The sequence below is a fragment of the Rissa tridactyla genome, chromosome 9, assembly GCF_028500815.1.
Source record: "Rissa tridactyla isolate bRisTri1 chromosome 9, bRisTri1.patW.cur.20221130, whole genome shotgun sequence".
Classification (NCBI taxonomy): domain Eukaryota; kingdom Metazoa; phylum Chordata; class Aves; order Charadriiformes; family Laridae; genus Rissa; species Rissa tridactyla.
In genome coordinates this window covers 25,534,711-25,549,691 of record NC_071474.1, presented here as the reverse complement: position 1 = coordinate 25,549,691, position 14,981 = coordinate 25,534,711, and the positions used below count along the sequence as shown (strand labels likewise).

At 48.6% G+C, this 14,981-nt stretch overlaps 1 protein-coding gene across 6 annotated transcripts in view; it reads left to right on the top strand.

The window, feature by feature from the left end:
• Positions 1–14,981, top strand: part of DOCK11 (dedicator of cytokinesis 11) — an 87,795-nt gene that overhangs the window by 56,731 nt on the left and 16,083 nt on the right. For 4 of the 6 annotated variants that reach the window (XM_054215617.1, XM_054215616.1, XM_054215615.1 and 1 more), the window contains 11 exons: positions 815–926; positions 1,050–1,116; positions 2,667–2,714; positions 2,915–2,992; positions 3,232–3,374; positions 4,025–4,140; positions 6,501–6,638; positions 11,638–11,820; positions 12,468–12,581; positions 14,247–14,462; positions 14,544–14,601. In XM_054215617.1, coding sequence (XP_054071592.1) covers positions 815–926; positions 1,050–1,116; positions 2,667–2,714; positions 2,915–2,992; positions 3,232–3,374; positions 4,025–4,140; positions 6,501–6,638; positions 11,638–11,820; positions 12,468–12,581; positions 14,247–14,462; positions 14,544–14,601 — 1,273 coding nt within the window. The remainder of the gene's footprint in view (positions 1–814; positions 927–1,049; positions 1,117–2,666; positions 2,715–2,914; positions 2,993–3,231; positions 3,375–4,024; positions 4,141–6,500; positions 6,639–11,637; positions 11,821–12,467; positions 12,582–14,246; positions 14,463–14,543; positions 14,602–14,981) is intronic. The other 2 variants (XM_054215619.1, XM_054215618.1) reach the window with 1 other exon arrangement.

Below are 14,981 nucleotides of genomic sequence, written 5' to 3'. Positions count from 1 at the left end.
CATCCCCAGCCTGTCCCAGAATAAACAACAAATAAGATCTGCGGATCGCTCTCCAAACATGTGAGGCACAGCTTTAGGAGAAGCATCCTGCTTAGGGCTTAATCGTGTCCATTTGTCGGAGGATACAGCTAGGGCGAGCACAGAGAATGCAAAACCCAAAAATGGTAAAGCTTTAAAAGTCATGTTTCCCACCACACAATGCCTAAGCCTTTCCCACACAGGTTGACTCACCAGCAGGATTTCACTTACTTTTGCCTAAGTCACTAAGTAGGAAGAAAAACAAGAGACGCTTCCAAAAATCAAGGGAAAAAAAAGTTCTCTTAAGCTGAAATTTCCTGCTTTTTTTAATAACTGACATTTTATTTTGAAGTGTACATCTTTAACAGAAAGTTGGATTCTTGCTTTAAACCGTGGCAGCTGATGAACTGTTTTGTTTGACAAGAACTGACTTCAAGAATGCCAGGGAGCTTAGACGCTGCAGAGAGCAGGGGAAGTGAAAGCAGGGCTGCCCTGCATTTTGCTGGATAAGCCATCATTCTCCCCCAGACGACTTTTGTCTGGCCAGAGAAGCATTTGGCTATGTGTCCGGGATTTCTAAATTGCCCATCACTGTGTGGGCAGCAACCCTGAGGGGCGAGATGTCTTCAAAACGTGTCACAAATGGTGCTGTGGGGGTGCAGATGGAGGGGGACGGAAGAAATGCTGGCATATCTGGTATGTGCCGGCTTTGCTGGTGTCTCGCCCTGTGCTCTGCTTGGGTGCAGCCCGGGCACCCGCAGCCGCTGGCCTCCATGTCACATCCATGTCCCCTTAGGTCCGCAGAAGCTCCACAAGGAGCAGCGTGTCGCACTGCAGCCGCCTGGACCAGTTTGAGATCCGGACGCTTCTGATGTGCTACCTCTACATTGTGAAGATGATCTCTGAAGGTTGGTGGGTCTTGCTTACTGCAAGGCAGCCAGAAAGACAAGAGACCATCACTGGTGATTTTGGCCTGTTAGGGCCTCTTTTTTTTTTTAAATCTCGGTGCACTGTTCTTTCCTTTCTTTCAGATACTCTTTTAGCTTACTGGAACAAATTCTCTCCCCAAGAGCTGATCAACGTCCTTGTGCTTCTGGAGTGAGTATCATGAGGCTGCAATTCAAACACTGCACCTTTGTGCAGGCAGCACCAGTCAAGGAGGAGTGTGGTGTGTCTGGCTGGGTGCCCGCGGTCCTGGGCAGCACTAGCAGCCTCTGGTCAGGGTTCTTCCTCCCTCTGATAAGGAACACGTGTGTATTGAGGGAGCCCGGTGAAGTGGTGGAGTCCTGTGCTCAGTCCAGGCTGTGAGGAGGGTGTCCCCGACCCGTAGTGAGCAGGGCTCACAGCACAGCATCCCACTGTAACTGGCACAGCATCCCACCGTAACCAGCACAGCCTCTGCTTTGCAGTGGGTTCGGTGGAACAGATGGGTGAGGTGACAGGGATGTGCCATAGGGTTTGGAATCCGAGGGTGTGAAATCAAGTAACTTGTAAATGCAAATCCCAGGAGTGTGTCTGCAGACAAGGACAGGGAAGATTTTAAATCATAGCATCACAGAACGGTAGGGGTTGGAAGGGACCTCTGGAGATGATTTAGTCCAACCCCTCCCGCCAAAGCAGTTTCACCCAGAGCAGGTTGGACAGGAACGGGTTTGGAATATCTCCAGAGAAGGAGACTCCGCAGCCTTTCTGGGCAGCCTGTTCCAGTACTCTGCTACCCTCAAAGGAAACAAGTTTTTCCTCATGTTGAGATGAAATTACCCGTGTTCCAGCTTGTGTCCGTTGCCCCTTGTCCTGTCACTGGGCACCACTGAAAGGAGTCTTGACACCTGCCCTTTAGATAATGATGAGCATTGATGAGATCCCCTCTCAGTCTTCTCCAGGCTAAACAGCCCCAGGGCTCTCAGCCTTTCCTCATGATAGAGATGCTCCAGTCCCCTCATCATCTTTGTAGCCTCCCCTGGACTCTCTCCAGCAGTTCCCTGTCCTTCTGGAACTGGGGAGCCCAGAACTGGACACAGCACTCCAGATGTGGCCTCCCCAGGGCAGAGCAAAGGGGGAAGATGACCTCCCTCCACCTGCGGCCACACTCTTCTTGATGCCCCCCAGGGTGCCATTGGCCACCTTGGCCACAAGGGCACATTGCTGCCCCATGGGCATCCTGTTGTCCCCCAGGACTCCCAGGTCTCTTTCCACAGAGCTGCTCTCCAGCAGGTCACCCCCAACCTGTCCTGGTGCAGGGGGTTATTCCTCCCCAGGGGCAGCACCCTACGCTTGCCCTTCTTGAATTTCATAAGGTTTCTCTCCGCCCAGCTCTCCAGCCTGTCTAGGTCTGGCTGTATGGTACCACGCCTTCTGGTGTCAGTTTTGTGTCATCAGCAAACTTGAAGAGTCCCCTCACCCAGGTGGTTGATGAGTGTGTTGAATAAGACCGGCCCCAGTACTGACCCCTGGGGATGACAGCTAGTTACAGGCCTCCAACTGGACTCCGCGCTGCTGACCGCAACCCTCTGAGCTCTGCCGGTCAGCAAGTTCTCCATCCCCCTCTGCCCACTCATCTAACCCACACTTCCTAAGATAGAATGATATTCTGGATTGTTCCTGATCTGCAGGATCTGTAACAGAGATGTATTTTATTTTCTTTCTAGGGTGTGTTTATTTCACTTCAGATACGTGGGGAAGAGAAACATTGCCAGGTACTGTATTCTTCCGTTGGGGGCCATGGTGGGGGCCATCCCCATGCTCCCAGCAGCAGCCGTGGCAGGAAGGGACCGTGCACAGCCGCGCCAGGACAGCCCAGGCCGGCCAGGAGCCTGCGGGGCCAGGACTCTGCTCAGCGCCACGCCGCGAGCAGAATCCCCTCATCTTAGCCCCCTGCCCCTTCCCTCCCCTCCAGCTCCTGCATGAGACCCCCAGGCCCAGGCGCTCCCGGCTACCCTCCCAGGTCGGCAGTGTCCCCCACAGACGGCTGCAGGTGAGACATGAGTGGCATCTGTGCTCCCTGAGCAGCAGCACTGCTCTTCCATTAGCTCTAGGGCCACCTGGTGCAGGCGAGACCAGGGTTGCCTGGCCAGTCCCACTGGGATTGCCAGGGATAAGCCGGATTCATGTGTTGGAGGGAGGCCAGGTCTCCGTCCTGGTGCCTCGTGTAATCCTGTAGTGGTGTGGCCGCTGCTGCTTATCCAAACCCATGCTCTCCCCTTCCCCTTGCAGGGTACATGACGCCTGGTTGTCCAAGCACACGGGAGCTAATAGGAAATCCCAGACGATGCCAGCGCTCCGCAGCAGAGCCGGAGGGATGCAGGTGCGGCTCCAGCATCTGGGCAGCTTGGAGACCTCCTTCACGCTCAACCACAGTATGTACAGCCAAGCAAGATGGAACCACGGAGTATTAGCCTGTTGAAAACTGCATGTAGCCGTTGTCCACTTGCTGCTTGTTGCTTCAGGGTATTCAAACTCTGCAGAATTACAGTGGTCACCGCTCCTCCCTACAATATTCCTAGATTGGTGGGGGTGACATTTAAGCCAGCCCCTTAAAAATCACCCCTGGGCTTAGGACTTGGGTGGCTTTTTCCCCTGGCCTGTCTTGGCTCGGCTCTTTGGTGGAGAGTGTGCGGTGAGCAGGGCAGGCAGGAGGGCTGCCCTGGGGGGACGGTTCAGCCCTATGCAGAGACGGGGGCTGGGAGCTGCTCTGAGCCTCTCCACGTGGGTGAATTTTGCCCCATTGAAGCACCTTGCCGTTTCCCCTCTGTGGATGCACCTTGGACACCTCATTCTCTGTCTGGCTTTAAAGACAGTGACATTAAGCGGGAATACTGACATTGGTTTTCTCCATCGGCATCAGGCTGAGGCAGCTTATCCAAATAGGGCTGGCAGACTCAGCATCTTGCTGTTCTTAACCTCATCTTCCAAACCCAGTGAAGTGTAAGGGGAAACCTTATCTATATCGGCATTGCGATCTGGAGTGTTGAACACTGTTTCCTCCCGATTTGCTTTCTGTCCGCAGATGCAGGCACCTCAGAAGCAGATATTGTGCACCAGGCCTTACTGGAGGGAAATATTGCCACCGAAGTGTGCCTCACCATCCTGGACACCATCTCATTTTTCACTCAGAGTTTCAAGGTCAGCATCGAAATCAAAAGTATTGTAGAAAAGTGTGCTGTGTTTCTGTATGGGTTTTGATTTTGGTGATTCATTCTCCTAGAGTGGCAGAGTGTGGAAGGCTCTACAAAAGCAAATTGTTTGCAGCTTGTTTATTTTCCAAAACGCTGAGTGTTTCACGAGGTCTCAGAGCAATCGTGCAGTTATGCAATCTTGCAATTTCTTCAAAACTGCAAGACCAGAAAAAATGATGTGGATGTTATACCATGACTGTAGGCATTACAAAAGTAGAATAAGAGGAAATGTACATCATGTAGAAAGGAGGGACTAGAGGAAAGGGAAATGAAGGTCTAGCATTTTTAGAACAGTCACTGTTTTCTACGATAAATTGCCTAGAAGCGAGGCCTGGAATTCCTTGAATCAGTGTAACATAAATGTCTCTGGGGCTGAGGCATTCCAGCTGTGGTTACCAGTTCAGATAGGATCAGTAACACTGGTAGAAGTTTTCTCCTCCATATACCGATTCACATTCCCAGTAGTCATCGCCATGTACAAGAATCAAAGCCTCTGTGGTGAAGAGAACCCCAGGCTGGCAGCAAAATACTGAAATACTGTTCAGAAAAGCTCTTCCTTGAAGTGTGGTTGGAGGAATCCTGCTCATAGCAATGTGTCTTGCATAATGTCACAAGCGCAACGCTGGATTTCAGAGTAAGCATAATGAAGATTTCCTTTTTAGATGTACTGAACAACATGAAGAGAAAGTTCATCGTGTTCTCTGCTTCATATCCTTTGCCCTTTTTTGTTAAGGAGCGAAAAAGCCAGCCTGGTGCATACAATAAATTACTCCTTGATAGTTTGGCAACAGCAGAAGGATTTAGATGCAAGAGTTAAACCTTGCTTGACTTTCTCAGTTGCCTCTTTTTGAATATGGCTGAACCACAAGACAATGTGATTTTCAAACCACAGGATAGACTGGATTCCCTTCCGCTTTAATGGGCTTCTGCTTTGCTTTTATGGTCACACAGCGTTACCGCACAGAAGTGTGCTCTATTCTGCAGTAAAAGTGCTGATGGTGCTCCCACTGACAGTGTTAAATAAGTTCAGTTAGAAAGTATGGAACCTAAACTTACCCCACTACAAGATGTGTATAGGATGTCAGAAGACAAATCTTATCTAGCCCAAGGTATTGCTTGGACTGGCAATGAGATAGGGACTATTGATCTCCTATTGATCTAGAATCATAGAATCACAGAATGTGTCGGGTTGGAAGGGACCTCTAAAGGCCATCTAGTCCCACGCCCTGCAGTGAACAGGGACATCTTCAACTAGATCAGGTTGCTCAGAGCTTCATCCAGCCTGGCCTTGAACACCTCCAGGGATGGGGCTTCCACCACCTCTCTGGGCAACATGGGCCAGGGGCTCATCGCCCTCACAGCAAAGAATTTCTTCCTAATATCTCATCTAAATCTCCCCTCTTTCAGTTTAAAACTGTCCCTGCTCGGTCCCATGGCTCCCCTCCCTGCTCCAGAGTCCCTCCCCGTCTCTCCTGGAGCCCCTTTAGGGACTGGAAGGGGCTGGAAGGTCTCCCCCGAGCCTTCTCTTCTCCAGGCTGAACCCCCCCAACTCTCTCAGCCTGTCCTCACAGCAGAGGGGCTCCAGCCCTCCCAGCATCTTCGTGGCCTCCTCTGGACTCGCTCCAACATGGATATGGGACATCCATGTCCTTGCTGGGTGGCCACCATGTCCTGTGCAGCAGCTGCAAGGATGACACAGGCATAGGCAAGATAACTCTTGACACCAAACTATATTAATCCTCTCCAAGTAATTCCATTTTATCACCTCTCTGCAGGGAAGGGGGAAAAGGGAGATAGGTTCCCAGGAGGTGCAAACTGTCACAACTTTGCAGAAGACAAGGGAAGTGTAGTGACTTAGTACAGCAATCTGTGAAAAGATGTGATAGCCTTTTTTTTCCCCTCTCTCTCTCTCTCTCTCTCTTTTGGGCTGCAAATAAAACACTCGAGACAAATAAGAAATGGAAAAAACAGTGCAATAGTTATGTTGGTAACAACCTGTTTTATTTAAAATAACTCTAAGCAACCAGTTAAAGTTGTACAGATTATTGAATTAGGTTTTGGAATTAGTGATGCAAAAGTGGTAAAATATTTTTGGTTTATTCTCTGCTGTAAAAATAGCTTCTGACCAACTGCTGTAAGTTTGTACTGGTTGTCACATTTATTGATTATATTTGTATCTTAAACCTATTTTTATCTTAAACCTTATCTGGTTTAGAACTGATGTGATTAATTATGCAGAATCACCTATGTCATTTCCAGCTTCAGGCACAGCATCTCTGCAAATTAAAATCATTTGTTGCTTTCCAGACTCAGCTTTTAAGCAACGATGGCCACAATCCACTCATGAAGAAGGTTTTTGATATTCATCTTGCTTTTCTCAAAAACGGGCAGTCGGAAGCAGCTCTTAAGCATGTGTTCGCCTCTCTGAGAGGTTTCATTAGCAAGGTATGTAATACATGACTCCAGATTTATGTAGGTGTGACAGAAGAGATCAGTGCACTTCAACTCCTGTTGAACTGCTATTTTGTGCTGTTTGGAGATGGGTTTTAGAAAACAATTTCTGAACTGATTTAAAAAACAGCCCAGATTAAGTTATCTATTTCGACAGTTATTTATTATTTGTTGGATACCGGGAAACAAAAGCAGCAATCGCTAGGAATTCCTTCGCTTGCCGTGGTCACAAAACTGCTGTTAAAGATTAGTATCTGTTCAATCAAAAGCTGGTGTGTCTTGAATCTTTGCCCCAAACCGTCAGTATCGCTGACGATGCTATTGCTTGAATAATACTTGTACTGACAAGCTGCTCCTCTCCCACTGCCTTTGAAAGAGGGTAGTATTTGCCGAACCTCTCTTTACGCTTTTCTGAGCCCTGGTACGGAGCGAGGCTGTTTAATCCCCTGAGCTCAAGCAGTGTCAAAGCCGCAGCTAACCACAGGAGAGCAGTGACTGATGCTATTGCTGACATTTCCCTTCATGCTTGTCAAAACCTGCCGCTTCTCATAAGTACATCTGGGAGACCAGATTTACGTCCATTCCTTCCAAGCTGCACAGTTATCAATCTCCTGGTTTGAGGTAAAACAGAACACAACCACGACGATTATAAATTCAAAATTAATTAAAACCTCTCAAATCACTTGAACGGAACACTTCATTAATGAGGTAAATCCCCGTGGCATGAGATCGCAGCCAGGCAGAGCACAGTATGCCGACGGTAGGCAGCAAAGGGCCACTTCCAAAGAAGGCCCTGCAGCGGTTGCCAAGCACAGTTGGATTAAAGAAAGAGGCTGCTAAACTGTTTTTCAAAGGTGGGAAAAGTCTGTGATATGTACGTTTTACTATAACCCCACATCAAAGCTAAGAGCTAGTATGAGCGTGTCTAGGGCTGAATTTTGGGTCGTCCTAAGCAGATGTGAGAAGCAGAAAATGCAGAAGTCTTGCTCGCTACCTGTTTGGCTCCAGACAGCATGGTCTCACACGAGATGTTTTTCCATGGGGCTTCTGAAAGCCTGCTACATCGGGAACTGGCAGGAATCACTCCGTTTTTCTACAGGGTCCAGCACAAGTTTATTGCTCTACCTTCCTTTTGAGTTTTCTGCTTGAGTGGGATCTGCTTAGCCTTGAGATCCATCCTGCTGCACGTCTGCACACACCCCACCAGATGCCGCCTCTCTGCACGTCTCTTCCCCTGACTAGTCAAAAGTTTGTTTAGCCAGAAATATTTGTTTTGTGCCTACAGCAGATAAGAGACCATCCTTGCCTCCCTGGCAAATTTTCTGTGGGTGTTCAAATGCTGAAGCCAAACCTGTGCACCGCTCAACTGGATCTCACCATCAGCCTTCAAAACCCGGAGCCTGTCAGGCCTTTCTGAAATGCTGATTACAGCAACACAGGCTGCCGTTTTGGCTGCTGGAAGGAGGGGCAGTGGGGTCGTTTTCTTGGATTTATGCCAGCCTGAATCCACACTGGATTTGGCATCATGGGTCTTCAAAGATACAAAATACTGGTTTCAGTTAATTTCTCACATTTCCCCTATGACAGGACACGGTGTTGCTTCTGTAAAAGCAAGATATGAGCCCAGCAGATGGTATCTATAAGGAAGTGTTTTCTTTGCCAACTCCACAACCACATGAGTCCCAAACTTCCTTTTAAGTCCTCTGAAGGGCTTTTCTGAGGCCCAAAGTGACAATAAAATAGTGGAGAAGGTCACTGCATTTCACGAGACGTGCAAGGATGGCATGTTTTCCTGCAAGTTTATTTTGAAATACGAAAGCTGCACTGCTTTGTTTTTGGGTTGCATATCACTGTTAACTATAAATTAGTGTTAACTTCAAGTAAACCAAAAGCGAGTTACACTTTTGACACAGCTAGAATGGACAATTTGTCATTTTTATGGCCTTCTGTAGCTAATAATTACAATGAAACGAATCCTCCTGTTATCTAGGGTCACAGAAAATGGTTGCTGGAAGGGAAAGAACTCCCAAGATTTATTCTGCATCCCAAAATCTGTCATATATAGCTTGCTTTCTGCATTAAGTCTGGTTACTTGGTAGGCAAAAGATTAAAAAAAAAAAAAGAAAAAAAGAAATGTCGCAAGAAAGCAAAGAAGAAACGAGTTCTGTAATTCGTTGCATGTTTGGTTTTGGTTTTAGAATGAATGCTGCTTGCAAGCATGTGTGCTGGGAATTTGGGAAGAAAACTCTCTGATTTACTGTCTGGGAAGAAGCAACAAAAACTAGATTGCTTTTATGTTATACTCTAGGTTTTCTTAACTAAATCCTTCTTTTCAGAGTATCACTTACAGATAAATACATGTACACATGCTTGGGAATGGTCTTGAAATTAAAGGTTATGAAGGAAAACATGCACAGAGGAGGGGGCTGAGATGACTTGCCCTGCATTAAAGAGCAGCTTAGGCTTGTGGATGTGGGGGTGATGGAAACCCCGGGTAGCTGCCTGCTCCCTCGGTGCGTTGACACTAGCAGGGCACATTAGAGGCATCAGAAAGACCAGGCCAGAAGAACCTTGCTCCTTCCCTGCAACAGCTGATTTGGGAAGCTTTTCCCTGTTAGCAGTGTCCCCTGACCATGTCAAGCTGTGCTTTCCCTCCCCACGTGCTGTCGGGATGCAGCATCATTACAGCCTCCCGTGCAGTGGTGAAGATCTCCAGCAGGCATGCACCCTTGGGCCTGCTGCCCCGGGCCTGGCGCTCCGAGCGGTTGCATATTCCTGGACTTGGTCTCCAGAAGGTGGCTGCCTGGGGACGCAGGTTCCCTGTGAACAGGGCACAGGTTCTCCTCCAGAGCTGGTGCAGTGTGGAGGAGAGCACACAGGGGAGGGATCTTGGGCTGCTTCTGCAGCAGATTCCCAGACAAAGTTTTTTTTCCCTAGCATTGGGTTGGAAAGGTCTGAAAAGCCTCTGCAGGCAAGCGGTGGTTCCTGCTGAGAGCAAGTGCCAGCCGTATCTTCTTGGGTGCCTGTGCGCTGCCTGCGCACGCCCCATCGCACACCACTGCGGCCAGCTCTGGGCTACTGCCAGTTATGAGCCTGACCCCACCTGGCTGTGGGAGAAGGATTGCATTACAACAGGCAGCACTTATTTAATGGCTCCTTTCTCAAGTGCGCACATGATCCTCTTGGCCCTGTGTTACTATGATGCTTATTTGCTTCTTTTCTTTTTCCCATTTTTTTTTGGAAAATAATTTTGGCCGGAGGCAGTGGACACCAAGTATTTCATCAGTGTCTTCGTGCTGCCTTGTGATCTCTGTGGCTTGGTGTAATCACAACAGTGGTCTTGCTAGCCACAGCTCCTAGATTCCTGTTTTGACACCCTTTCACCAGCACGCCATGGTGGTGGCCACAGCGGTACCTACTTTTCTGAATCATCTATACTTAACACAAGGAGTAGAGGGCCACGGTAACAGCTGCAGGCTCTGACTTGGAGGGTGTGAGTGAACAGTCTGACCGTGTTTACTGTCATCTCCCACGGGGAGAAGGTAATGGGGCAGCTCGAAGCGGCTCATGGACCATGCCCCATGAGAATCATTGGGTCTTGAATTTACACATTGAATGAGCACATCTTTCCTCTGAACAGACAAAAAGCACGGTTGCCCCTGTCACCTCTTTGTGCCAGGAAATTCCCTGGGGCTGGTCCCCATCTGCCACAGAGGGGAGCAGAGTGTGATGCTCGACTAGCCTCTGCTCCCTCGGGGAGGTGCTGGCGTCACCCCTCTCCAGCCAGGTCTCTGTGGTGGTTGCGGAGGCGGCTGAGTGCCAGCACAAAACCCTTCCTTTTTCTGCTTCCCTGCGCCCAGCCCGCTGCGGCCGGGGTGGAAGGAAGCCATGTGCGGTGCCCCCTGCCTGCCAGCCACCACTGATGACCGCAGCCAGACGGCTGCACACTGGCAGTCACAGAATCATAGCATTGTTTAGGTTGGAAGGGACCTTTAAGACCATTGAGTCCAACCGTCCACCTAACGCTGCCAAAACCACCACTAAACTATGTCCCTCAGCATCACATCTGCCCGTCTTTTAAATATACCAGAGATGGTGATTCCCCCGCTTCCCTGGGCAGCCTGCTCCAATGTTTGATAACCCTTTTGGTGATAACCCTCTCCCCTCAGCTGTCTGCTTGTCAGGTGTGGCTGAGCTTGCCCCTGCAGAGGTACTCAGCTGTCAGTGTTTGGTAAGGTGACAGACATGCTACGGGCAGTAAGGGCAGACTTCCCCTTCTGCTTTCCTTTGCCCTGCTGCAAATCTCTGGGCCCCGGTTGCTAGCTGAGGTAGCTCACGCTGCGGTTTGGTTTGATCCTCCTCCTCCCTGGGGCTGGGTCCGACCGAGGGGCCAGGGCAGGTCACTGTGTGTTTTAGGGTTGCTGGGACAGACAAGTCTCTTGTTTGCATTCCTGAATGATGACAGTCATGATTTGAGGTTTTTTTTGGGGGAACGTGTAGAAGGAGCTGTGAGAGCATCTCAGGTCACGCTTCCCAGTGGGCCTGGACTTCTGGATGGGCTCCAGAGGATTTTCTGATGTCCCAGGTGGCAGCCTTTGGTGGGAATGTCTGTGGGACCTCTCCTCTCTGCCCCGCTGGTGGTGTTTATGCTTTTGTAAGAAAATAAAACTTCTGTCCGTCCAATTTGGTGAGAATTTGCCAATGAACCCAAAAGCTGTTGGGGGAAGGGGTGTTGGGGGAGGGGATAGATGGACGTACATGAGCACATCCCCAAGAAGTATGACTGCAAAGTTCACATTGCTCTAGGAAACATGGTTTAAAATAGGCCTCGAATTCATTCCCACAAATACTTTCAGGCTCAGAACTCTGGCAGAAATTTTATTGAGGCTGTCCAGGCTGGAGCCCACTGTGTTGTCCCATGTCCCTGCCCATCTGAGCTATGTGGGTTTAATTTAACGGTATATTTTCTCATATTTGCATGCCTTTGGTGAAGTTTCCCTCAGCGTTTTTCAAGGGAAGGGTGAACATGTGCGCTGCCCTCTGCTATGAGATCCTGAAGTGCTGCACTTCCAAGCTGTCCTCCACAAGGAACGAAGCCTCTGCTCTTCTGTATCTCCTGATGAGAAATAACTTTGAGTTCACCAAAAGGAGAACGTTTCTGAGAACGCATCTTCAGGTCAGTGACTGGGGAAAAGGGAGAGAGCAGATCATCTCAGACTTAATGACCAGATATTTCAGAGGATCTTGTTGTCGTTATATGGACAAAAATCCTCTTGATTTCCAGGCTTTGCCTAATTCCTGTGTGCAGTGATTGGCCCGGGGCCCCTTGGGTGAAATACACTGCTATCGAGTACTCCAAGCTGTTGGGTTTTTGGAACCACACACGACACATCTCTGCCCTGGAGGCTGGCTGGGCTGGGGCGGAAGGGATGGCAAGAAGAGCTGCCTTTGAGGCAGGAGGAGGGATTTTTCTGGAGCTGCTTTTGCAGCACTGGGGTTTTTTAAGCAAATTTAGATACCTAAGGGCATAGAGGAATACCGTCTGTGTTATAATGAAGCACGAAAGAAGGTAACTGATGTGCAAACAGGGATTTGTATTACGATTGTCATATTGTTAATTCTGTGAACCTGCTGTTCAGCAGAGCAGTTTGATCCTCTGTAGAGTATTGGTCCTCGGGAGATGTGACAGCAAAGCCACAACCACCACCGTGGCTTATGCTGTGGGAAAGGCCTGATGTTTTCCTATGGGCATTTTATGTAACTGTGACACTAAAACACCTCTATCAGGGCTCGTTAAATAAAGCCCCTACCCTGTCCCAACAGATAATAATTGCGGTGAGCCAATTAATAGCAGATGTGGCACTCAGCGGTGGGACGAGGTTTCAGGACTCCTTGCTCATCATTAACAACTTTGCAAACAGTGACAGACCTATGAAGGTAAGTCGGAGACTTTAAATCACATCGTGTGCTATCAGACATTAATGCAAGACTGGGGATGTGCTCAAGGAAACCATGTTTAAGGGTAAAGGTAATGATTGGAGCTATGACTTATAAACTCGTACTGGGCTGTGTTTGCTCAGTAAACAAGTGTTGTGCCACCAGCCCCAGGCCCAGCTGCGCAGCAGGTCACGCTCCATCCGTGAGGCCTCACGCCGAGAGGAGGGAGCTCAGCAGTTCAGGTTACGCTTTGCAAAGTGTGCTGCCTGCAAGGGTGTCCCCAGAGCTTTCTGTGAACTTCCAGCCTTGAGAGGAATGACAAGGGAGGGTCTGGTACTTCTGTTGCCTGCAGGTCATAATTAGCAGGAATTAATATTAATTAATTGAGTGTCAGTAATATTAAGAAAGCACTCTTTCATGGAGATTGATGGTTGTATTTCTACCCAGCCCACTGAACAATATATCTTCACTGCAGCTTACTCCATTGCACACAGAGTAGCTGCCAGGGTAGGATAGAGGACAATGGGAAGCGTTTTTACAGGGCTGTGATCATCCTGTGACCTAAAGGTGGAATGTGAGCCTTGGTTAGTTGTTGAATTGTGCTATAACAAAGTTGTAGTTGGGATATACCTGGCAAAAACCTCAGTTCTTCTCCATACACAGGTGTTTATAAGGGTTTCACTGAGCCATACTTTTCTGATCGTATTTTACATCATTAGATACGGTTTATGTGCAAGAGTACAAAAGAGATTTCAATACACTGGAGAGTCTGCCCTGCACAGCCACGGAGATGGCTGGGGAGCAGGAGCCCGAGGAGACGGAACATGGGCCAGGTTCATCACACAGGAGGGAAAGCTGAGGGGGACCTAACCGCGGTTGTCCACTACCGAAAGGGAGATCCTAGAGATGAGGAGGTCAGGCTACTCTCAGAGGTGCGGAGCAGCAGGACAAGAGGCAATGGGCACAGATTGCTGCAAGGGAAATTCCAACTCATCTTAATGAAAAAATTATTTCCCAAGAACATGGTGCAGGCCTGGGCCAGGCCCCAGAAAGGAGGTGGGATTTCTGTCCCTGGAGATTATAAAATTTGGCAGGACAAGCCTTGCTCTAACTCGATGATGGCCCTGCTCTGAGCAGGGGATCAGCCTGGAGCCTGTGTTTCTTTCTCTACTTACGACATTCCTGTGGTGAGAAGCTCTACAGATGCCTTTGGTTCTTTTGGAATTAAAGAGTGACCACATCAAAGACCAGCAAGCCGGATGTTGAATGACATGAAAAATACTTCGGGCATGGTTTATGGTCCCATCGTGGGACATTTGCATGCACGGAGCGCTTCTCTCTCGCTCTCACACCAGCTCCTCAGCAGGTCGAAGGACCTGCCTGGCTGTAGCGCCAACCTGGCACCCTGCACATGGCCAGGAGAGGTTGGCCCTGTGCACGCCCAGATCGAAATGCCTCTCATGGCATGTGAAATCCTGTACTCTGTGTGCAGTGTGGGTTCAATAAGTAAAAGCTGCAGTTAGTCTTGTCTCCTGTGTCCTCGGCGGTTTCAGATTGGCAGTAAGCGGAGTGTTGGCTGAAAGGGTAGCAACGTTTTTTCTTCGGCAAAGCGTGGCACAGCTTTTATTTCTGTATTTGCTTCTAATTAGATTTGTTTTGTGTCAGGCAACTGCTTTTCCTTCCGAAGTCAAAGATTTGACAAAGAGAATCCGTACAGTGCTTATGGCTACGGCTCAAATGAAAGAACATGAAAAGGATCCAGAAATGATGATAGATCTACAGTACAGTTTAGCCAAATCTTACGCAAGTACCCCAGAGCTCCGGAAAACGTGGCTGGACAGTATGGCAAAGATACATGTCAAAAACGGAGACTTTTCAGAGGTAATTGATGTGATTAAAAACATGATGCACAACAAGAGAGCTGTACAGATGACATTTTAATTTTCCCTTTGTTCTTTGCAGGCAGCCATGTGTTACGTTCACGTAGCTGCCCTCGTTGCAGAGTTTCTGCACAGGAAAAGTAAGTGTGTGCTGTTTGGGAGGCACAGGGAAGACAATGCAGTGATGGTTTGGGGAGGAGATCAGAGTATTTTTAAAGAGAAGTTTCTTTTGATTTGATAAATGATTATTTTGGAAACAAGCTAAAAAGGAAAAAATAAAATCAATGCAGTGGATAAAGCTGGAAGAAGATGAGTATTTTTAAAGAAAGGAATCCAAGAGTTCAAACAGAGGGATTTACTAGGCTGGCCAGGTCTGCTTAGACAGTCGTGTTGGCAGTTTGCTGAGTAAAATAAGAACTGACGCATCGTGTCTTAGTTTAAATGTTCAGTTGTATTTTACATTGGGAAATGTGCTCACAGGGGAAGCCCGTGTTAAAAACTGGCTGTCAATATGTTCATC